The 24,993-nt window shown below is 39.9% G+C and overlaps 1 protein-coding gene across 2 annotated transcripts in view; it reads left to right on the top strand.

The window, feature by feature from the left end:
- Window positions 1-24,993, top strand: part of BRWD1 (bromodomain and WD repeat domain containing 1) — a 120,915-nt gene that overhangs the window by 65,493 nt on the left and 30,429 nt on the right. The window contains exons 20-27 of one of the 2 annotated variants that reach the window (XM_039228920.1): window positions 1,727-1,820; window positions 6,108-6,230; window positions 15,199-15,293; window positions 17,253-17,442; window positions 18,832-18,957; window positions 19,055-19,162; window positions 21,813-21,937; window positions 22,578-22,660. In XM_039228920.1, coding sequence (XP_039084851.1) covers window positions 1,727-1,820; window positions 6,108-6,230; window positions 15,199-15,293; window positions 17,253-17,442; window positions 18,832-18,957; window positions 19,055-19,162; window positions 21,813-21,937; window positions 22,578-22,660 — 944 coding nt within the window. Of the gene's footprint in view, window positions 1-1,726; window positions 1,821-6,107; window positions 6,240-15,198; window positions 15,294-17,252; window positions 17,443-18,831; window positions 18,958-19,054; window positions 19,163-21,812; window positions 21,938-22,577; window positions 22,661-24,993 lie in introns of both variants that reach the window. The other variant, XM_039228911.1, reaches the window with a different exon arrangement.

Here is a 24,993-nt window from a genome sequence, read left to right as displayed (position 1 = left end):
GGGAACTTGATTTAAGTAGCTTTAACGGTAGCACATGTGATCTGCTCATATCTCATTGACCGGAATGTCGTCACATGGCCATACTTAGGTACAGAGGAGGCTAGGTGATAGCTTAGTTTCTATTTAGGGCAGCAAAGAGCCTAGATAAAAACAGATTGTTTCAAGTTAAGAAAAGGAGAATACAGTTTTTGCACCAAGTAGCTGTCTGCTATAATAAAAATTTCCCAAAGAAGAGCGTAGCTCTTTGTAGTGCTGTCTGCTAAAATACACATGAGATTTTATAAAGGAAGTGCTGAGTGATCTAGTAATGGTCAGTGCTCTCAATGACAGTCCTTATAAGTAGAAGCAATGGGAATTTTACATAACTGTTTAATTAGTTAGGGTGGCATTTGATGAAGATCGAGAAAATTAAAATTTGTTTCCCAACTATAAAAGTAGTTATGTGTCCATTGTGAAAATTTTAGGTAATAGGTGCAAGTGTGAGAAAATGTGATCCCCCTGTGCAGGACGATGAGCACACAGTCCTGCTTCCCAGTAGACGCCGTTCTGGCTGGGGCTAGATCTCAGGCCTGTGGTTCGTCCTAATTCAGGCATAGTGGAGACTCTTGTTCATTGATTCATTCCAATTCTGTTCATCCTGTGGTCTTTGTAATACACTCTCCTTAACTGACCATCTCATTTAGGCATGAGATTGCAGCTGCACATGGTTGAAGATGTTGCTGTGCTCACAAGGGCCTAGCATGTTCCTTTGCTTTAGTGATAGAGAATGAAGTGTATGTGGTGTTTTGTTTTCAAACCAGGGGGAAGTGTACAGCTCTGGGGCAGGAATTCCATTTGGTCGCAAGTGAAACACCTCCTATAGTTCCTTAAACACATGTAAAATTGGTGAACCTTACAAAGTGGGAAGGGCGGAGTCTGATGTAGAGCTGCCCTGTGGGTGTAGTATTGCTCCGCCCTCACCTTAGTGTGAACCGGAGACATGCCTGAGACAAAAGCAGTTTCCATAGAATCAGTTCTTTCTTAACAGCATTTGTGTGCAGACTCATTTGAGCGTCTAGTTGGATCTTGGGGTGTGGCCCATATGTCCATTTTGAAACTGGCCCAAGTGGGGTTTTCAAGTGAACATAAAACACAAAGCCGTATGTTTTCAGCAGCGTTTGCGTTGGAGAAAAGGGACATTAAGTCACCCGAATTCTTTAACCGTGGAGAAGGACACTGAACTTCAGTACCTTCCTCATGGTGGAAGGCCCCTGCTTTGAGATCGGTCACAGGAACATAATCTTTATTTTGTATCATGTGAGTGAAATATAGGTGCTTAGAAGAAGTAGTAACACTGCCATTCTGGTTTTCTACCAATTATGTAACATGCACTTTGAATAAATTTGAAGGAGGATTCTGTTTTTATTGTTTCTTTAGAGAAAGGGGTCACAGTCTTGGAGAGTTTACAGGGAGATTTTGAGTAGCTAATGTGAAAGATGCTATTTGAGTTGGTTTTATTGGGGTCCATGAAAATACAAACAAATATTAGTATGAAAAATAAGACCTCCTAACTGCCTCTGAGATTATAGTATGGTACTTCTAGCATAGAGTATAGCTTGACTTGTTTTATTAGAACGTTAGGACTTTTCTGTATTAGTTTAAATCATAATGGTTACTTTTTCTTCTTTATATCCTTTACTTATCCATCAGTTCATTAACCAGTATAACTGGATACTTATATTTGTAGGAAGCTGGAAGACTTCAGAATAGAGAAAGGTGAAGAAGAAAGAAATCTTTACATAATAGGAAGAAAGAGGAAGACTCTCCAGCTCACACAGAAGGTAACCTAAATTCTGTTTTCTTAGGAATAAGCAAATTGGAAATTAGGCTGAGTTTGCACTTTTATTTTTTTGATCCATGAGAATATTAGTACCTTTTGCCTGAGGTAGAATATTTCTTGTTCAAGGTCTTCCGTTTGGGATTTAAAATAAGAGACATAAAGCAGTATAGCTGTTGGGAAAGAGCAGTCTGAAACTTGAGAGGAATAAGTAGCCCAGTGGCTACCAGTGGTAAAGGATTCTAGAAAATTCCTGTGTGGTGACCACCCAGGTCAAGAACTGGAATGTTCTGGGCTTATTGCAAGCATGTCAGGTCCGTTCCCACTCACTGCATCTACAGCTAGCCTGCTGTTTGACTTCTGAAACCTCTGGATAGCGTTGTCTGTTTCTGAAGTTTATCCGGATGATGCAGTTGTTAAAAAAAAAAAAAAAAAATCTTAGAATTTAAAGTGGTTTGTGACCCTCCAAAGCCTCATCCGCTGAAGAAAATCTTTGTCCTTAATATTTAGTTTTTCTATTTGGATTTTCATGAACATCCCATGAGCAGAGTTAATAACATTGATACATGGAAGATGCACAAAATGTATGCAAAATCAGCACCACAAAACTGTGTGGGGAAGTGTTGTGTTGGCAGGACTTGCTCACGGTTGACCACTCAGTCTTGAAGTGACGCCGGTGACAGATGGCCTGTGCACGCACCTGGCTGCCGTTACAGGCCTTGTCGTTGAAGGTGCTCAGTGATTTTGTATATGACTTGAGCTTTGAGACTGAAATAAAAATAGTTTTTATCTTACTAATTTATTTTTTAAAAATTTATTTTAAGAGAGAAGGGGGGGGGTGGGAGGGTCAGAGAGAGAGGATCCCAAGCAGGCTCTGTGCTACCGGCACAGAGCCCGATGCAAGGCTCAACTCCCCTCACGAACTGTGAGATCATGACCTGAGCTGAAACCAAGAGTTGGATGCTTAAGCAGCTGAGCCCCCAGGTGCCCCTTACCTTTTAATTTAAAAGTTCTTCAGCTCATCATGTCAGTACTGAAAAGAAAAAATGTTGACTATCTAAATGGATATCTTTGGCCTGAGTTAGGATGTTTTCTCATGTAAAAAATTTGAAAGTTAAATTTACTAAAATTTATAAGTAACTGATAAATTCTTTCAGTTGTTTTACTTTTCCTGAAAAAAATAAGTTTTGAAAGATTTTAAAACCTGATTACGTTGCTGTTCCTTATGTATTCATAGTTTTCTAATTGGGATATGTTACTTGATATAGTACAATCTATGTAATTAAGTTATATTAAAATTATTCAAACATAGTTTCGAAGTTAACTGAAATACTTAAAATTTTCAATTTTACCTGTAACTCAGAAATTATGATTATTCTTAATCCCATATTGTGTAAAAAGTCTAAGCTTATAGTTATATATATACTTAATATATATGTACTTATAAGCTTATACTTAAGCTAATACTTAGTCTTCTTATGTACTTACCATGGATATATACACTATGTAAACATTGATGACGTGTATCTGTGGCATTACATCTTGTGCGGGAGCAAATTAGGAAACTGTTCAGAGTTTGCTATACGGTAATGATAGTGTAAAAGTGTCAAGAAACACTGATCTAAGTGGAATCCTCCATTCGGCAGTCTTTTGTAACTGGCTTAAGCATTTCACCTTGTGAGATTTATCTGTGTTGTTGTGAGTAGTTGAAGTCCATTTATTTTCACTCTTGTATATTATTCCCTTGGTGAATATACTGCCATTTTTTCAGTCAGTTTTTGAAAGACATTTGGATTGTTTTCATAATTTGACTCTTAGTAATAATTCTGCTTTCAACAGTTTGTACGTATCTCTTGGTGTCTCTTTGTGTATTTATTTTAACCTATGCCTTGGAGTGAAATTTTTAGATCATGGAATATGTGCCATTTCAAACTGATTGCACTTCTACCTGTAGTGAGATATATGTTAAAATCTCAATATGTTTGCAAATTTCTCTGTTTCTACTTGTTTTTCTTTATGTGGTTTGCAGCTATATCATTTGGTATGTGCACATGTAGAATTTCCTTTTTCCCTACTGAATCGAGCCTTTTCTCAATATGAATTTTCACCCTTTATTTCTCGTGATGTTTTATTCTCCAAACTCTTTTTTAATGTTTGTTTATTTTGAGAGAGAGCACCTGCTCACACGAGCAGGGGAGAGGCAGAGAGAGGGAGAGAGAATCCCAAGCAGGTTCCACAGTATGAGCACAGAGCCTGTTGTGTGGCTTGATCTTACGAACCATGAGATCATGACTTGAGCCAAAGTCAAGAGTTGTATGTTTAATATCCTGATTATACAGCTCTGCTAGCTTTCCTTGGGCTAGTGTTTGCATCGAATATGTTTCCTTCTTCCTCCTGATACTGCAGTTACATGTATATTAAACCTTTACTAGTGATTTCCTTTTGTTAGGTTGTTAGCTGCTGTTCTGATTTTTTTCCCTGACCTATATTCCAATTTGTTCTATTTAGCCATGTGTAATCTGCTGTTAAACCCGGTTTTAGTTACTGTATTTTCAGTTCAGAATTTTTACTTGGCCCCCTTTTTGGGGCTTTCAGCTTTCTGTTGAAGTTCTCATTATTTTAACTTCTTAAAAGTCAGTCATGGTTATTTTTAAAAATCCATGTCTGCTGATTTCATTATTTCAGTATCTTGTTCCATTGCTTCAGTATCTGTTTCCATTGCTTCTTGATTTTTTCCTCATTTTTTTACATTCACATTTTCTTTGCTGCCTGTGGTTGTGATTGAATGTTAAATGTTAGAGGTAATTTGAAGCCTGGGATGATATCTTTCCCCCAGAGAGCGTTTACATTTGTTTCTGGTGCTGTGAAGGCCACTGTCAAGCCTGTATTGCCTTAATCCAAACAAGGATGCGGCTGTAGTTCTTTTGCATTCCTGTTTATCTGTAGTTTACACATCGGTCTACTGTTTGATCTAACAGCCAAAGTCTGGAATGTTGTACGCATAGGAGGCTCTGCATTGCAATTTTTGTTAGCCTGATTCATGAGTTTAGTCTGTTGGTTTTTGTTTACCCGCCAAACCCTTCAGTTTCCTCTTCTGGAGTGAAATTATAAAGTTATCTTTTATTGTTTGCACTCTTTTTCTGTCTTGGTCCTATAATTCTGTATAGGCTTATTAGGTATATCATGCCTTCAAACTTATTTAAAAAAATATTTTGAGAGTTTCTTATTCTTAATGGTAATTTTGGCCCACCTCTGTTTAAAATTTTGAGTCATGAAACTCATTAATATGTGTTTTCACTTTAATAAAAATCAATACTGACAAATTAAGAAAGCACAATTCATTTGAAAGTTGGTCAGAGGCATGTTGAAATGATAAAACACACCAATGATTATTGAACAGAAGGTGCTAATGTGAAAATTAATTTGTGTATCAATTTGAGGAATAAATACTTTTATTGAGTGCTTTCACATACGACTTTGAGTCTCAGTAACAGCATGCACCCTCCACCCTTTAGAAGTGCCATCTCTTTTATTTGGATGATTTTTAAATATTATTTGATTTATGTATTTTGTTTTGATACAATATAGTATTTTAAAAATTCAAGCAGAACTGAAAAGTACTGAGAACAGCAAATCCTCCAAAAATTTGAAGTCTAGAAATAGGTTGAGTTAATATTTGAGGATTATTTCAGATCTCTCTCTGTACCTGTGTATATTAACAGCGATATATTTTTAGTGTCGTTGACAGCATCATGATACATGAATATATACTTTTCACTTCTAAGATACATATTTTTTATTGGAGTTTATTTATTTTGAGAGAAATAGCATGAGTGGCATGGGGGGAGAGGCTGAGAGAGGGAGACAAAATCCCAAGCAGGCTCCATGCTGTCAGTGCAGAGCCCGACGTGGGGCCTGAACCCATGAAATTGAGATCATGACCTGAGCCAAAACCAAGAGTTGGACTCTTAACTGACTAAGCCACCCAAGGCCCTTAAGTTAGATAATTTAAAGTGGTATCTTGGGTTATTGTTGCTATGATTTTAGTAATGGCAAAAACAATTAACTTATGATTTAGTTTGGAAAATGCTGATCCCATGTGCCTCATTTAGTAGCCATGTCTTCTAAGTAAAAGTAAAACCACCAAGTTTAACTGTACACATTTATAATTTTTGAATTATTATTCTTTGTTATTTGTGCCTTAAATCCTTTGTGGAATGTGAAAGAACACCTGTCTTGTGGATGACGGCACTTTCCGGGGTGCTGACTTTCGTGCGCACTTGTGTTTCAGTGTGACTCTCGGGCGCTGCTGTCCCCGTCCAGGCAGAGGGCGTGCAGGCGCCGGTGCCTTAATTACGGTCGAAGAAACCTTGGACGCCTTGAGCTGTCTTCCGGAAATGAATCTTCAAGCTCTGTAAGACATGTGAGTTTTCTAACTTGAAAATGTATGAAATAATGTTAACCATTTATCTTAATTCTTTTCCTTTGAATCTCCCAAGAGACTAGGATGAATTGGGAGCAGCTCTGTTGAGATGCTTCCCCACAAAGCGCATGACCCAGCAGTTCTAGTATGTTGACAGGCTTGTGCCGTCATCCCCGCTATTTAATTTCAAAATCGTTTCATGGACTCTAAATCGAAATCCTATACTCATTTGCAGTTATTCCCCAGCCTACCTCACTCAGCTGCTGGCAACGACTAATCTTTCTGTCTCTGTGGATTGATTGGCCTGTTCTGTACACTGTATATAAATGGAACTTTACTGTATGATTGTGTGACTGGCGTTTTTCACTTGGCATAATGTTTTCAAGGGTGATCCATGTGTAGCATGTATCCATACTTCGTTTTGGCTGTTAACGAATAATGCACCTTACTAACATACAGGTTTTTGTTTGAACATAAGCTTTTGTTTTACTTGGATGTATATCTACAAGTCCGTTTGCTGGGTCATGTGATGACTCTGTGTTTAACTTTTTGAGGATTACTGGAATGTTTTCCAAAGCAGCTGCACTGTTTTATATTTCCATCAGTAATAAACGAGGATCCCAGTTTTACCACATCCTTGGTAGCACTTCGCATTGTCTGTACTTTTGATTTTAGCCATCCTGGTGGGTGTGAAGGGATAGCTCACTGCTTTTGATTTGCATTTCCCTAATGATTAATGATATGGAACATGTTTTTATATGCTTGTTTTTGTGGAGAAATGTGGGCAAAATATCTGTTGCCCATTTTTCATTTTGTCTTTTTTTTTTTGCTGTGGAAGTTCTTTATTCTGGATGTGAGTCCTTTGTCAGATATAGGAGTTGGTTGCATATATTTTCTTTCATTTGAGGGGTTGGCTTTTCACCTCTTTGATGGTTTTCTTTGAAGGAAAGTTTTACATTTTGACGAAGTCCTGTTGATTTCTTTTTACTTTGTTGTTGTGCTTCTGCTGTCCTGTCTGCCTTTCTCTAATCCCTTTGCTGGACTTTTCAGTAATCATATGGAATTACTGGCCTTTGATTTTTTTTTTTTTTTTTTAAGAAGCCAGTATTTTTGTAAAGAGTGTTTAAATAATGTTGACATTTTCCAATTACTATTGTTTGAAGGTTTGAAAGGTACTGTATCGATGAACAATCGATTTAATTCTTCTATAAAGTAAAGCACTAAAGGTAGTAGTTGAGCATAGGGTTTGAGGTTAAATCAGAATTCTTCCACTTGGACAAGTTGTTTAACCTTTCTGTGTCTCTGGCCAGATCTGTAAAAGCAGTCAGTGGTAGCATGTATTCCTCAGAGTAAGAGCTCACTTGATTGTAAAGTGTTTAAAGTAGTGTCTAATATCTGGTCATGCTAGCTGCTGTTATCACCAGCCTGTTAACGTAACTGATTTTGTTTTAAGTAAGGAGACTGTTTTTACATTGTGTTCTTCTTTTTATAGTGAACTGAACATGTTTTGACCCTTTCTTAATAGTTTTGGAAAATTATGGTAAACATTCCCACCTACCTTCACCAGTTTCTGATTTATGCTTCCTGTGTTTTCTCTTCGTACAATCAGATATGTGTGTGTTTTATTGTTTCTCCTTTGTACACAAAATAGAGCATACTGTAGATGCTCTTTTGTCACTTGTCACTCCTTGGCTTTTTTCACTTAAAATATTCTTGAATTCCCATGTTCCATGTCCGTTCTTAAATACCTACCCCGTGTTTTTTTGTTTTTTTTTTTAAAGACTTGCATGGGGCTGTAACAGAGTTTAACCATTCTTACCCATGGACGTTTAGGGTATTTCCAGTGTTGTTATAAATAGTGTCACCGTGAGTAATCTTCTTGTATGTAGTTTTATGCTGTTGGAGACGTCATTTGGGAGCACAGTCCTGGGAACAGTGTCCAAAGACACATGCCTCTGAGTTGTAGGGGGCAGTGGTAAAAGTTGCTGCTGAAGTTGGCATCGCTGCCGGGAGCCCGTTTTCGTGGCCATTAGCCAACAGCGGGTGGTACACTTGATAATCTTTGCCAGTTTAGTTGGTGAGAGATGATGTCTTAGTATAGTTTGATTTTTCATGTTTTCGCTTTTCTTTTTACTGTGAAAAAATATAAAATTTACTTTATTTTCCCACGTACAGTTCATAAGTGTTACCTACACCTGAAGTGTGTGCAGCCATCAGCACTGTGTGTTTCTAGTCCGCTCTCTTCATCCCAGACACTCCGTACTCATTCAACACTGACTCCCTTGTTCCCTTCTCTCCGTCCCTGATAGCCTCTCTCCTACTTTCCAGCTCTCTATAAATTTGCGTATCATGGGGACCTCATGTAAGTGGAATCGTACGAAATTTGTCCCTTTGTCTTTGGTTTATTTCACAGAATAGTTTTATTTTGACTTTCTCGTGTGTGAAGTTGTTGAACATCTTTTCGTATATTTTGAGCATCTTTTTTTCCCCATCTTTGTGCACTGTGTATATATGTCTTTTGGTCATTTCTCTATCACATTTTTGGTCCCCCCCACCCCCGCCATTTTTAAAAGTTCTTGAATATACCAGATATGTTAGTAGTTTATAAGGTGTTGGGTTCTTTTTCTGCCATTAGAGCCTCTAAGTAGTTATCATGTGACATAGATGAAAGGCTACTGATTTCAGTAGATTTAATTTTTTACACATCTTGCTGTGTTACTGAACTTTTGATTTAATTTTATCAATGGATTATCTGAGGTTTTTTATTTAGGTACTCTCTCCTTTGTACAAATATATAGTTCTCTTCTGGGACACTGAGTGGCTCAGTTGGTTAAGTGTCCAAATTAGGCTCAGCTCATAAACTCATGGTTTGTGTGTTCGAGCCTAACATCGGGCTCTGCTAACAGCTCAGAGCCTGGAGCCTGTTTTGGATTCTGTGTCTCCATCTCACTCTGCCCCTCCCCCACTCATGCTCTGTCTCTGTCTCTCTCAAAAATAAATAAACATTAAAAAAAAAATACTTAGTTTTTCTACTAAGGTAATTTTTATATGCCCAATTAATCTCTCTTACCTAATTGCATTGCTCAGTTCTTACCAGCACAGTGTTGAATAGTAGGGGAGATAGTGGATTCCTCTTGGTGGAGACATGTCTTATCATTTTCACACTAAGTAAGGCACCTTTTTTTTTTTTTTAAACTTTTTTTTTTTTTTTTTTTAAATTACTGAGAGAGACAGACCGTGTGAGTAGGGGAGGGTCAGAGAGAGGGAGACACAGAATCCAAAACGGGCTCCAGCCTCTGAGCTGTCAGCACGGAGCCCGACATGGGGCTCGAACCCACGAACTGTGAGATCATGACCTGAGTCAAAGTTGGACGCTCAACCGACTGAGCCACCCAGGCGCCCCAATAAGGCACCTTAATTTAGGTCTACAGTATGCGTATCTATGTTGTTATGCTAAGGAAATATCAACTAATGTTTATCTTATTGTGTTCTTTTTGAAATATCAGGATTGATTATAGATGTTTTCCTTTTTCTTCTTTTTTTATTATAACTTTTTAAAATTTACATTCAAGTTAGTTAACATGTAGTGTAATAATGATTTCAGGAGTTGAACCTAGTGATTCATCACTTAAATATAGCACCCAGTGCTCATCCCAACAAGTGCCCTCCTTAATGCCCATCACCCATTTAGCCCATCCCCCCACCTAAACCCCTCCAGCAACCCTCATTTGTTCTCTTCATTTAAGAGTCTCTTATGGTTTGTCTCTCTCCCTGTTTTTATATTATTTTTGTTTTCCTTTCTTTATGTTCATCTGTTTTGTATCTTAAATTCCACATATGAGTGAAGCCCTATGATATTTTTCTCAAATTTCACTTAGGATGGTACCCTCTAGTTCCATCCACATAGTTGCAAATGGCAAGATTTCATTCTTTTTGATTGCTGAGTAATACTCCATTGTATATGTATACCACATATTCTTTACCTATTCATCCCGTCTATGGACATTTGGGCTCTCTCCATACTTTGGCTATTGTCGATAGCATTGCTATAAACATTGGGGTGCATGTGCCCTTCGAAACAGCACACCTGTATCTCTTGGATAAATACCCAGTAGTGGAATTACTGGATCATATGGTAATTCTGTTTTTAATTTTTTGAGGAATGTCCATACGATTTTCCAGAATGGCTGCACTAGTTTGTTTGCATTCCCACCAGGAGTGCAGAAAGGATCCCCTTCCTCTGCATCCTCACTAACATCTGTTGTTGCCTGAGTTGTCCATGTTAGCGACTCTGACAGGTGTGAGGTGGTATCTCAGTGAGGTTTTGATTTGTATTTCCCTGATGAGGGATGTTGAGCATTTTTTCATGTGTCTGTTAGCCATATGGATGTCCTCTTTGGAGAGGTGTCTCTTCATGTCTTTTGCCCATTTCTTCACTGGATTATTTGGTTTTTGGGTGTTGAGTTTGATAAATTTCTAGATTTTGGATACTCACACTTCATCTGATATGTCATTTGCAAATATCTTCTCCCATTCTGTCAGTTGCCTTTTAGTTTTGCTTATTGTTTCCTTTTCTGTTCAGAAGTTTTTTATTTTGATTAGGTCCTAATATTTCATTTTTGCTTTTGTTTCCCTTGCCTCTGGAGACATGTTGAGTAAGAAGTTGCTGTGGCCGAAGTCAGAGAGATTGTTGCCTGTTTTCTCCTTTAGGATTTTGATGGCTTCCTGTCTTACATTTAGATCTTTCATCCATTCTGAGTTGAAATAGCCACTTAAAAAAGTGGTCCAGGTTCATTCTTCTGCATGTTGCTGTCCAGTTTGCCCAACACTATTTGCTGAAGATATTCTTTCCTGCTTTGTCAAAGATTATTAGTTGGCCATATGTTTGTGGGTCTATTTCTGGGTTCTCTATTCTGTTCCATTGATCTATGGTTTGGTTTTTGTGCCAGGGCCATACTGTCTTGATGATTACAGCTTTGTAATACATCTTGAAGTCCGGGATTGTGATGCCTCCAGGTTTGGTTTTCTTTTTCAGGATTGCTTTGGCTATTCGCGGAGATTTTTTTTTTCCTTTTTAAATCATCACTGGTATATGAATCTTATGATTTTTCTCTATATCTGTTAATTTGGTATATTTTCAAGTACTGGGGAAATGTTTTAAACTAATGCAAACACAGATAATATGGAATGTTAAATCCTCTTGACCTTTTAAAATAAATTGTAATCTTGTGGCTTGGTAGTTGGTTTTGCCTCCAGTGTTAGGAATTCATTCACCTGTGTTGTTGCAGTGAGGTGGACCTGGTGTCGTGGAGTGGGCAGGTGGTGGTGTGGCTGGGCAGAGATGGGGGGAGGAGCGGGCTTTTACGTACATGCGTGTTGGTTCCATTCCATTTTGGTTTGGAAAGCACTAATGGTAGAGAATGTGTAAGGGCTTTCTAGCTAGCCGGATTTCCAATTCCACTTCTTACACTTACCCTCCTGTGACTCCAGGCATGTTATTTTACTTTTCTTAGCTTTGGCTGTCCCTATAGATGAAGAGCTAGTAATGCACAGGGAGGGATCAGACAAAACTCCTAGGCGAGGTAGATCCAGGGTTTTGGGGCCTGAAGCTTGTGTAATATCAGGGTTTTTTTGTGTTTTTTTTTTTTGTTTTTTTGTTTTTTTTTAAAGAAAATAACTCAGATATAAATAGATGCACACAGCCTTGATAGTCAAGTTAAGTCTGAAGCCTCTGAAACTTAGTAATGTCACTAGTTTTGTTAATTCCTCCTCTGTTAACCGAGGCGTTTTGAGACTTGGGATAACAATTAAGACATTTCAGAGGGTGCATGGTTTCTAGTATCTTTTAAGAGTTTCTTTTATTACTGTCATTGGAAAAAAAAGTCCATTTGAACATAAAAGTAGACTTCTGGAATAGAAATAGGCTCACATTTTTGGAAACAGTTTTTAGAATATGTTGACTTTAGGGCACCAGGTGGCTGAGATATTTAAGGGTTTGAGTTCGATTCAGGTCATGATCTCACGGTTCATGAGTTCCAGCCCCAAGTTGGGCTCTGTGCTGACAGCTGAGAGCCAGCTTCAGGTCCTCCGTGCCCCTCCCACACTTGTGTTCTTTCTCTCTCTAGAACGTTAAAATATATATGGAGAGAGACTACATTTTGCCTGTTCAAGTGAAGTAAACAAAAGTAGATATTGACTTCAAATTTTGTCTTTTGAGTTTTGATTTTCAGTGACATTTTCGTTAACCATTCTCAGTGCTCCTAATGTTAATGCTGTTACAGGAAAAGGTCATATCTCAGATTAAAAGTACCTGCCCTAGGACGCCTGGGTGGCTGAAGTCAGTTAAGGGTCTGACTGGCTCAGGTCATGATCTTGCCATTCCCGAGGGAGTACAGGCTGCGCGTTGGGCTCTATGCTGACAGCTCAGAGCCTGGATCTTGCTTCAGATTCTGTGTGTCCCTCTCTCTCTGCTCCTCTCACCTTAAAAAATAAACATTAAAAAAGTAAATAAAAGTACCTGCCTGGTGTCCATAACTAGAACTTAAAGTAGATTGCAACCATTAGGGCTGTGGGAATCAGAGTGTTTCTTCCCCTCTCTTCCCTTTATTGACTTTAAAAAAAAAAACAAAAACTTTGTTTGTTGTAGAGTAGTTTTAGGTTTACACAACAATTGCACAGTGAGTATCTTGAATTTCCATATCCTCTTTCCTTGCACACAGTCTCTCCCGGTAGTAACAGCTGGGTCAGGTTGGTACATCTGCTGTAGCTGGTGAACTGACTTCCCTAGTTTACATCAGGGATCGCTGTGTGTTGTATAGTTTGTGTGGGTTTTGACAAATACATGTTATGTTTCTTCCTTAACAGTTTCACTGTCCTAAAACCCCCTGTGCTGTACTTAATCATTACCCCTTTTCCTCGTCCTGAGCCACTAGTAGGTAACCATGATCCTTCTGCTGTTTCTGTAGACTTTTTCAGAACACTGTATAGTTGGATTATACAGTATGTAGCCTTATCAGATAGGCTACTTTCAATTTTTTTTAAAAGTTTATTTTTGAAGGAGAGAGAAAGAGACCGAGCACAAGCAGGGGAGGGGCAAAGAGAGAGGGAGACACAGAATCTGAAGCAGGCTCCAGGCTCTGAGCTGTCAGCACAGAGCCTGATGAGGGAGTCGAACCGATAAACCATGAGATCATGACCTGAGCTGAACTGACTGAGCTACCCAGGCGCCCCTCAAATTGGCTACTTTCTAGTAATAGGAATTTAAATTTCCTTGTATCGTTTTGTGGCTTGATATTTCATTTCTTTTTACAACTGAATAGTATTCTATTATCTGAATTTTCCATAGATGATTTCATTCTCTTACTGAAGGACATCTTGGCTGCTTCTAAGTGTCGGCAATTACAAATAAAGCTGGTGTAAACTTCCATGTGTAGGTTTTGTGTGGACATTATATTTTAATACGTTTGGGTAAATGCCAAGGAACATGTTTATTGGATCATGTGTTAAGGTTATGTTTAGTTTGGTAAGAAGCTTCCAAACTATCATTCAAAGTGGCTGTGTCACATTTTGCATTTTCTTTAAAAAAAAAAATTTTTTTTTTAATGTTTTATTTCTGAGAGAGAGAGACAGCCAGCGTGAGCAGGGGAGGGTCAGAGAGAGAGGGAGATACAGAATCTGAAACAGGCTCCAGGGTCTGAACTGGCTGTTAGCACAGAGCCCGACGCGGTGCTTGAACCCATGAACCGAGAGATCATGTATGAACTGAACCAAGAGGCTTAACCGACTGAGCCACCCAGGCGTTCCACATTTTGTATTTTCATAAGCAAAGAATGAGAGAGTCCCTGTGTTCTGTGTTTTTGTTAAGATGTCAGTTCTTCCTAAGTTGATCTGTAGATTAAATGCAATCCCAATCAGGATCCCAGCAAGTTAATTTTGTGGATATTGGTAAAGTGTTTCTAAAATTTATTTGGAGAGGAAAAAGACCCAGAATAGCTAAAAGGATACCGAAGAACATAGTTGGAGGACTGATACTACCTGACATTGAGAGTTAGTAATAAGTCTGTAGAAATAGACGAATGCCAGTATGGTCAACTGGTATTTGACAAAAGAGCAAAGACAACTCAATGGATAAAACATAGTCTCTTCAGCAAATGGTGTTGGAATGACTGGACGTCTACATGGTTTAAAAAAATAAAAAAAAAAAAGAATCTTGACACATACTTTTCACAAATTGACTTACAATGGATCATAAACTTGAATGGAAAACACAAAACTGTAAATTTCCAGAAGATAACATACAATAAAATGTAGGTGATCTTGGGTATGGCGGTGACTTTTTAGATAGAATACCAAAAGCATGATCTGTTAAAGGAAAACATGACAAGCTAGATTTTTTTGAAATTAAAATCTGCTCTGGGAAAGATACTCCTGAGAGAGAAGGCAAGCCACAGACCAGGAGAATATCCTGGTAGAGCTTCTATCTGGTAAAGGACTTCTATTTAAAATATACCATGAATTCTTAAAATGCATTCATAAGAAAATTAAAAATCCAGTTTAAAAATCGGACAGCCAGACATAGATACACAGATTGCAAGTAATCATCTGGAAAGATGTGCGGCACTAGCAGCCGTTAGGGACGAGAGCAGAACAGGACGCCCCTGTACCCCTATTTGCAGCGGCCTGGGTCCAGCACAGGGAACATTTCCACGGACTTGTTCTCAGCTTCGCACAGAGAAGGGCCTGCGCTGTCAGCGGCAGTAGCGTCGAGTCTCTGTCGCCCTGTGCCTTGATAAAAAAAATATAATAAAGACCTTGACTTTTTGTTTGAAGTTTATCTAATCATATTCATTGTCTGATTGCCTGAGATGGTAAGGATGGGGTGTGGCTTTTCTTGACTTGTGGTATTTAATCTTCAAGATGAGGATTTTTATTTTATTCACCCCTCTCTCCCGACACATAGGAGACTTCCTGTGATCAGAGTGAAGTTTCTTGCTCATCTGAAGAAGAGGAGTGGAGGAGTGACAGGAGGAGTCAGAGTGACAGTGAAAGTTCAAGGTACCTGCTGCTGCTTTCAAAACATTTTTATTTTACGTAGTTCCATACCCAGCGTGGGGCTGGAACTCATGACCCGGGGTCAGGAGTCCCACACGGCACCAACTGAGCCGGCCGGGCACCCCTCCTGCCTGCTTTTCGTTGTCTGCATCTGCTCAGCCACCTAGTTCTAGGCTTGGATGGACCAGTCCGTGAGGGGCAGTTGAGTTTCCAGTACAATTAAAAGGAGAAGAAAACCAGGAGCGCCTGGGTGGCTCAGTTGGTTGAGCCTCTGGCTCAGGCCACGATGTCACAGTTCATGAGCTTGAGTCCCACATCAGGCTCATTGCTGTCCTCACAGAGCCCTCTTGGGATCCTTTGTACCTGTCCCCTCCCATCCCCTTCTTAAAAAAAAAAAAACAAAAAAAAAAACAAAACTTTTTTTTTTTTTTTTTAACACATTTATAAAAAGAAGAAAACTGGATTAACATTTGTTTCTATAGAAGATTTTGGGGTATGTTTGGCTGTAAACATCTGAACCCAGAGGGTACAATGTAGTCTTGGCCGCAGTTGTGTAGAGCAGAATGCTGAGTGTGTGTGGTGAGACCACCAATCTGCTCACTGTTAGTGTGTGTGTGTGTGTGTATTGGCCTTTAGTTTTGGGATCCAGATTTCACGGGATCCAGGTGTTCACATCTGTTCCTCCTTCTGGTAAAGAAAATGTCAGCTTCCCTTTGGCAGAGGCTCATGCCAGAGACCCGGGCATCTTCCTCTCTTCACAGCACAGCCATCACCAAGTCTCTGAAAGTGTCCCTTCCAAGTAGGACTCCGTCTGACTCCTGTTTCTGTGGGTGCCGTGCCTGTCTAGACCACCGTGCAGTGCTCCCTTTTTCCTGTCTTGGCTTGTTTTATTCCGTTACGATTGAGGGGCTGGAGTGAGTTTTAGAACACTTGTCTTTTTTTTTTTTTTTAATAAATTTATCTTTGTGAAATATACATAACAGAGTTTACCATCTTAACCATTTTTAACTGTGTATTTCAGTAGCATTAAGTACATTCATACTGTTGTGACAGTATTACATTCAACAGGAATTCTCCACTTCCCTCCCCTCCCCTGGCAATCACTGTCCTGCTTTCTAGCTCTCAAATCAGTGTCTTTTAATTCACCTTCTCCTGAATTTTATTGGACAAAGCAGGTGCTCTTAAGATTTTTCTAAAAGCTCTTTTTAAATAAACAGCCTTTGGAAATGTGTATGTGAGTAGGAATGTTTTGTTGAGCCTGAGAGGTGTGTGGTTGGCCAGCAGTGCTCTCAGTGGAGCCCTCTGTCATGCTTCTCTGCATGTGCTGAAGCTGCTAGTGGCAGCGGCCCGTTTTCTAGATCTTGTTTCCTGTTTGACGCTGCTCCTGCTCTGGGCTGGGGGCTGGGTTTGAATCACTTCCTCTCTTGGATCTTTTGTCCTGTGCTGGAAAGTTGCCCTCTTGGCTAGGGTCTCTGACCACTTACAACTTTGTATTTGCTCTGGCTACGCTTTCCTTGGGCTTCTCAGTATGTTCACTGATGGTTTTTCTCATTCCAGTTAAAATTTGAGTCTATTCCTGAGCCACCTTTCACTCGGAACCACTACTCTTATGGTTCTGCATGATCTCTGCTGTTTCCATAATTACCCTCCAGCTTCTGAAACGGGAGTCGTCGGTTGGTCTACATGTTGTCTTCCATGAGGTTTCCTCTGTATTATACTTAAAAGAAAAAATTCCTCAGGCTTCCATCCTTTCCTGATTTCTAGGGTCAATAAGGTTTCTGTCTCTTCCTCATGATCTCTGGTCATTTCAGTATTTGCTGATGGTAAAGGCAGATTGTTCAAGTTGAATCTTCCCAGGATCCTTCCTTCCCTCCTCTTTGTCTCTCCTCTTAAGATTGTGTGATCAAATTGCTGTTGGGGCTTAGATTCTGGCCCCCAACACACACTATTCTCCTTTCCTAGTGACTCGTCATCCAGGTACTCCGACTGGACAGCCGATGCAGGCATCAATTTGCAGCCTCCTTTACGAACATCGTCACGTCGACGAGTTGCCCGCTTTTGCAGTAGTTCAGAGGATGAAATGTCTACTGAGAATCTGTCTCCTCCAAAAAGAAGACGAAAGAGAAAGAAAGAAAATAAGCCTAAAAAAGAGGTAAGAGAAGTTTATCTTTAAAAACATCTATTTACACTTTTTAATCAAGGTTTTATCAAGTTTTCTGTCCATATTTAGAAATTAAAAATCTTTGAGAGATTAAGATTTTTATATTCTGTTGACACTGTTAGGTCTTCAGGACTCGAATGTAAAATTCAAATTTATGTTTGGAAAAGCTACTTTATTATGGAGGCTTCTCTGTCGAATCTGCCCCCAGTTGGCCCTGGCACCGACCCCTTCCTCAGTCTGACACTTAAAGTGGGAGGGAGCTCTATTTTGTCCAGAATCCCACAACTCTTTATTTTCTCCTGTTGATTTCAATACCAGAAATAAACTTCAGGGCATTTTAGGGCACTTTCTTCTTGTTTCCTGTGTCCTTGCCTTGGTTCCCAGTTTCATCTGCCACGTTCTCTTTCATTTGGCGCATTCACTTCTCCCACCTGTGATGTTCCTGTTTCTTATCACATGTTCAGTGTTCGTGTCGTGTGGGTAACAGTCATTACTTAAAGATGCCACGTCTTTGTATTCCTTACATATTGCTGTGTAACGGATGAGCCTGAAACTTAGCTCCTTAAAACAACGAGCATGTATTCATGTTTGGTGGGTCAGGAATCTGGGGGCCAGTAAGTTAGGGTGAGCTTTGACTCCCAAGGTCACAGTTACACACTGGCTGGAGCTACAGCTGTCTGAACGTGTAACTGGAGCTGGCTGATCTTCTCTGAACCTTGTTCAGTTGGGCAGTTGGCTGGTAGACCCAGCTGCTCACCACATGGGCCCCTCCAAAGGGCTGCCTTGGGCATCTGTGTGACATGGTGGCTGACTTGCCCGAGAGCAGGGGATCCAGAGGCATCAACGGGTCAGCCTTAATGCCTGGGACAGCTTTGTCTCAGAAGCCTCTCGTTGTCATTTCTGTCTTACTCTGTTTGAGTGAAGCAGTTGTGGGCTGCACCTGTTAAAAGGGAGGTGAGGAGGATCCAAGAGTTTGTTGGCACATTTTAAAATCACCAGTCTTCAAACCGCAAAGCAAGAGGAGTCCCCCTGTGATGAGTAGTCCATGGTCAGATTCAGATGGCATCGCAGCAGAGTAGGCTGTCTGCCGGAGAGGATTTAGGTTGAAGATGAGCCCCCTTCCGTAGGGTGTCAGGTGTTGCGGAGAGTCCATTAGAAATCCGGGGGGGGGGGGGGGGGGGGGGGGGGGGGTGGAGGAGCTGGGCGCCGGCGCTGCTCTCACCAGTGGCCCATGGCAAACACGCTCCGATGTGCGCTAAGGAGCCAGATGTGTGCCATTGAGTGATGTGACCATCCTCACCTGAAGTTTCTTTTGTTTGTCAACCACACCACACACGCATGCCCTTTCTGTCGTATTACTTTGTTCTTGTCCCCTGGCAGAGCTTGCGGAGGATGACGCCTGGGGAGCTTGCAAATATGGAGCATTTGTATGAATTTCATCCTCCAGTGTGGATAACTGACACCACGCTTCGAAAGTCTCCTTTTGTTCCTCAGATGGGTGATGAGGTGAGAGTAATAAAATTTCAAAATGTGAATATGGACCACAAGACAAAGTATTTTACCCTTAGGTTTTAATTTATTTTTAAATGTATACTTTTTGTAGGTGATCTATTTTCGACAGGGTCATGAAGCATATATTGAGGCTGTCAGAAGAAATAACATTTATGAACTGAACCCTAACAAGGAGCCATGGAGAAAAATGGATCTTAGGGTAAGATGGTCATGTTATTAAACCATTAAACATCGAGCACTGTATAGTTAAATTATTTATAATTATTTATAAATCCATTAAAAATAAACCTCGGGAAGGCATATTCCATTGCTGTCATTCTATTGATTTTCTACTTGAAAACTTTTCTGCCATTACCTTCTTTTTTTCAAATTTTTAAATTTAGTTTTTAATTATTTTTTAATGTTTCTTATTTCTGAGAGAGAGAGAGAGAGAGCGAGAGCATGAGCAGGGGAGGGTCAGAGAGAGAGGGAGATACAGAATCCAAAGACAGCCTCCAGGCTCTGAGCTAGCTGTCAGTGCAGAGCCCGACACGGGGCTTGAACCCATGAACCGTGAGATCATGACCTGAGCCAAAGTCGGGACGCTTAACCAACGGAGCCACTCAGGCGCCCCTTCTGCCATTACTTTCCAAGCCTTCAGATCCAGCAGGACGACATGTCTGTCGGTGGTCTTGATGTATTGCTGATTGGCATATAAAGTTGTAAGTGTGTTAGAGTCACTCAGGAAGGCAGCTTGGTTAGTAAATGTCATTAGTGTTAAAATGGGTCTCTGGGACATGTATTCAAAAGAAGTGGCAGCTTTTCAAAACAGGAAATGCAAATCGGAAAACAGGTTGAACCCTGTGCACAGTAGACGAGGCTATTGACAAGGCTTTAGCTCCCCTACACTTAACCAATTTGGTTTTTTTTTTTTTTAATGTTTTATTAATTTCTGAGAGAGATAGAGAGAGAGAGAGAGAGACATACAGCGTGAGCAGGGGAGGGTCAGAGAGAGGGGGAGATAGAGAATCTGAAACAGGCTCCAGGCTCTGAGCTAGCTGTCAGCACAGAGCCTGACGATGCGGGGCTCAAACCCTCGAATTGTGAGATCGTGACCTGAGCTGAAGTTGGACGCTTAACCGACTGAGCCACCCAGGCGCCCCTTGGTATTTTTTTTGAACAGTGAAAGAAAGAGAGGACTTTTGCTAGCAAGTAGCAAAGGTTTTGGTTTGTTACTGGGTATTCACATTGGTGAAAGGACAGGGTACGTGAAACCGCTCGCGCTTTGTAGAGGCTGTCCTGCTGATTGGAACTGAAACTGAAAAATACGCAGATGTTTTAAATCCGTGACTTGCAGTAATTTAGGAAATAATGGGAGGTGCAATTCCCCTGTTTAGAAAAGCAAAAGTTAGAAAAAGTCCAGATGTCCTGCAATACTGAATGGATCCAGTCATGGTACATTTTGCAGACTTGACTACGGTGTAGAGCCCACTGCATAATTGAGGCTTTTAAAATACTTGTTGAGTGAATGATGGTTAAGTTTTTATAATTTATTACTAAGAGAAAAAATGGGATGTGAAATGTTGTTTGTGGCTATGGTAATAAAAATTTACAGACACTCGAATAAATACATCAAAATGTCAGTAATGATCATATGTGGAATAGCATTGCAGTTGATTTTTTATATTTTTGTATTCTGTGTTTTTGATATTTTCAGTAACTATTAGAATGTAAAAACAACTATGTTAGCAAAGATAGCTGTCCTTTTTAAATTTTTTATAAGTTTATTTACTGATTTTGAGAGAGAGGGAGAGAGGCAGAATCCCAAGCAGGCTATGTGCTGTCAGTGCAGATCCCGATGTGGGGCTCGATCCCACGAATGGTGAGATCATGACTAAGAGTTGGACACTTAAGGGACATTTAAGGCGCCCCCAAAGATAGCTGTTCTTAACTCTCCTTCGTCTTAAAGGTGCTCCATCTTGAATTTGGCTTACGATATGTTCTGATTTATTTAGGTCTGTTTCACTTATTACTAAGTCTCTAAGTACAGTTGATCCTCATTCACAGATTCCACATTTGAGATCTTGCCTACTTGCTGTGTGTTGTTTGTAACCCCGCATCAGTGCTCAGGGTGCTTTCTGGCCATTTGCAAACACGCACAAAGTGGCCAAAAAATTGATTTGCCTGACCAGCATGTTTCCTCCTCAGGTTGAGCAAGGTGATACCTTCTTGTTTGAGCTCTCACATCCTAAATAAGTGTCCTTTTCACAGTCTATTGAATGCAACATAAAACTTTTTTTGCATTTTTATGCTTTTTGTTGGTGACTCGCTGTTTAAAATAGCCCCCGAGTGTCATACTTAAAGTGCTCTGTTGTGTTACTCAGCACAAGAGTGTGAGGGTGTGCTTTCTGGAGAGAATACCTGTGTTAGATAAACGTTGTTCGAGCATGAGCTAGAAGTGCTTTTGGCTGTGAATTCAGTGCTCATGAATCAACAACATCTTAAACGAGGTGTCTTTATCTGAAGACACACGTAAAAACAAGATGATGTGTCTCTAGGAAGAGAACAGAGCCAGAAGGAATTCAGATGATTCACAGTATTGGTCTGTAGATATCGTGCTGATCAGTGACTTTTATATGTTCCTTCTAAACACTTTGTGATATATTTTCTAAAGTGAGTATATTCCTTATGTTAGAAACAGTATTAAATGTCTATCCTGAAAAAGATGTGAAGACTACTTTTAGCGAAAATCTTGTTAAATTGGAAGTCTGACTTATAAGTTGACTTAATGCAACAATATATGGAAAATTATAGTCTTGAGAAATTGCTTTATTTTAACCACTTCATTCTTTTAAAAATGTCTGTTAAAGGATCAAGAGTTGGTCAAAATAGTTGGAATACGATACGAGGTTGGGCCCCCTACGCTCTGTTGCCTCAAACTAGCATTCATAGATCCCGCAACTGGAAGACTTTTGGACAAATCTTTCTCTATTCGGTATGTGTTACTCTTTCTTTATGGAATTATTTAATGTTTCCTCTGCTGATTAGCGTGTCCTTTCTATAGCTGTGGGGTAGATAGTAGAGCACTCTGGGCAGCCTAAGGTGTGAGCTGAGGTTCTCATAGCTGGGAGCCCACTAGAAGTAAAAGTAGTGTGCTGTAGCAACAATTAGGCATTGGCATGTTTTATGCCTTTTCCCATGCCACTAATGTGTGGAGAACTCTGGCTATAGGGGACTTGATGTCTGTCTTTGTTTTGAGAAAATGTTAGAACAAATGATTTGCAAAACATGTGTTGTCCATTATGGTGGCCCTTAGCCACAGGTGGCTCTTTAGCTCTTGAAATGTGGCTGATTTCAGTGGAGTGTGATGTTAAGTGTATGTATGCACTGGACTTTGAAGACTGGGTAGGAAGAAGAATGTAAATAGCTCATTATTTTGTATTGATGACCTGGTGAAACCGTATTTAGGATACACGGGATAAATTAATTTTACTGGTTTCTTTTTACTTTTTTAAATAAAACTAGTCAAAAAGTAAACATTAGAAATGCAGCTCCCCTCCTTTTTCTTTTGGACATTGTTGCTCTAGACTGTAACCTGCTGTGCAGGAGCTTAATAACCTTTTATTTCTGTTTAGATACCATGATATGCCGGACGTCATTGACTTTCTTGTGTTGCGTCAGTTTTACGATGAAGCAAGACAGAGGAATTGGCAGTCTTGTAAGTCTGTCCGTACCGAGTCTCGTACACCCTGAGAGAATGGTCTCTCAGTTTATTAGCCTGTTATTTTGGTTGTCGTCCTGCTTATTATGGTGGATGCAAACATGTGAATTCTGGAAAGAAATATAAGTGCCTGGAAAACATTTTTCACTTTACTTTCCTTAATAGACTCTGTTAGCCACACAGCATCTCTCGTGGGGGCTACTTCTCACTCGCTGACTCTGTCCTTTCACTCATCCCATCCTGCAGTGTTTCCTATCTTTAATGTGGCTGGTCTAATTCACAGATTATCTTGTGATCTAAAACAGTCGGGGAATTGAAAAATAATGCAAATTATTTCTAGTCTGCATTATAAAGAATGCAGCCTTGCAGGAGAGTTCATTCTCCTCTGATCAGTTTTGGTGACTTACTAGGAACAGTGAGTTGTACTCAGGCCGTGTCATCTAGTACACATGTTTGAAGTGATGTTAAGGCCTCATTAATTTTCCTAGTTTTTGCTGCTTTTTTCTACAGATAGTTAGCTCTTAGTACAAATTCCCTGAGCTACCCCTATAAAGATTGAGAATGTGGCTGTTCTCAGCAGACTGTTTTTAATGGCAATACCAACACGAGTCGTCAGGATTATTTTGGGACTACAGGTAAAGGACATTTTTATTGAAGAAAAACATCTAGCTACTCACAGAAACAACAGAAAGCAGACTCCAGTCATCTGGACCGTGCAGGAGTTAACAAGGCCGGTGGCCAAATTCTGAGGAACTTGAAGGTTGCGCATCTGTTCTGTTTATCCAGCCCCCATGGCAGCTAAGCTGGAAGCTCTTTTCTGTTCCGCCCACACGTGCATCCAGACATTGTTTTCAACTCTGTTCTTGGGAGCTGAGCCCTAGAGATGGGTTCCCACTTGCCCCTTGAAATTTATGTCTTTGTTTTATTTTTGGGATTGGGAAATTAACATACCAGATCTTTTAATTCAAGTTTGCTCCCCCATAAAATCTGACCTGTTCTCCCAAAGTTGCTTAATTCTGATTTACTGTGTTAAGAACTTTACTAAGCATGTTCATCCTACTCTTGAATAGGAAAAAATAGATTTTTTTTTGAGAATTCTTAAAAGCCAGGTTTTATCTTCAGAAAAGTGATTTCTTAAAGCTCCTTTTAAGTGTTATCTTACAGTGAAGAAATATTTTTATCTAAACTGAAAGTATCTTCTGTTTTGTTTTGTTTTTTTTTTTTTTTTGAAAAAAATTTTTTAAAGTTTATGTTAGAGAGAGACGGAAGGGCAGGGAGAGAGGGAGAGACAGAATCCCAAGCAGGCTCTGTGCTGGTCATGCAGAGCCCAGCGCAGGGCTCCATCTCACAGACTGCAAGATCATGATCTGAGCCACGATCAAGAGTACCACCCAGGTGCCCCTCTTCTAGTTTTAAATAAATAGGGAAGGAAAGTTATTATAAAGTTGATTCTTGGTATCAAAAACTGGCTTTTTAAAAAACGTTTGTTTTGAGAGAGAGAGAGATGGAGAATCTTAAGCAGGCTCCATACTCAGCATGGAGCTGGACGTAGGGCTTGATCCCACAGCCCTGGGATCATGACCCGAGCTGAAATCAAGAGTCAGATGCTCCACTGACTGAGCCACCCAGGCGTCCTGGGTTTCTAGCAACTTTGAAAAGTATAAAATATGCATAAAAGTCAGGTTGACATGAATTAAAAAATATTTTAAGAACCTCAAAACAAGCAGCTCTAGTATTTGTGATATTGCTATGTTTTTCAGTTTTAGGGAGTTCCTTGTAAACATACTTCGTTAATACTGTTTGTGGGTATTTTGTTACATAAATATTCTTTCTTAGGAGTGAAATATAGCTTTAAATTTGATGGATACCATCTCTGTATAACTTCCATTAAAGACAGAATTGTTAATGCTGGCGAAGCAGCTTTTTTTTGTTGGTTTTTTTGTTTTTTTTTTGTTGTTACTGCTTGTGTTTTGAGAAAGGTAGAATGGATGGAAAGGAAGAGGCAGGGTTTAGACAGCAGTCTGTGTGCCTTCCATAACACGTGAGGCCGAGCTCACCAACAGTGCGCTCTTCCAGAAGGCACGCCGCTGTGTGACACACACAGCGTTGCTGGAGGCAGTGGGCGCCTTTGGTACATACAGTTACTTTGGTTTGTGGATGGAGCCTCCTAAGAACTGTTTCCTGCTTTTATGTATCCAGTTGAGATAAAGACATTATGTGGGTGTTTAATTCTTCCAAATAATAAAATATGTAAGCATTTCCTAGGGTACATCTAGAACTGATTTTTAATGTGAAGTCTTAAGAATTAAAATTCTGTTGGGGCGCCTGGG

This window comes from Hyaena hyaena, unplaced genomic scaffold, assembly GCF_003009895.1.
Source record: "Hyaena hyaena isolate Hyena2069 unplaced genomic scaffold, ASM300989v1 scaffold_2, whole genome shotgun sequence".
NCBI lineage: Eukaryota > Metazoa > Chordata > Mammalia > Carnivora > Hyaenidae > Hyaena > Hyaena hyaena.
This window is presented reverse-complemented; position numbering and strand designations above follow the sequence as displayed.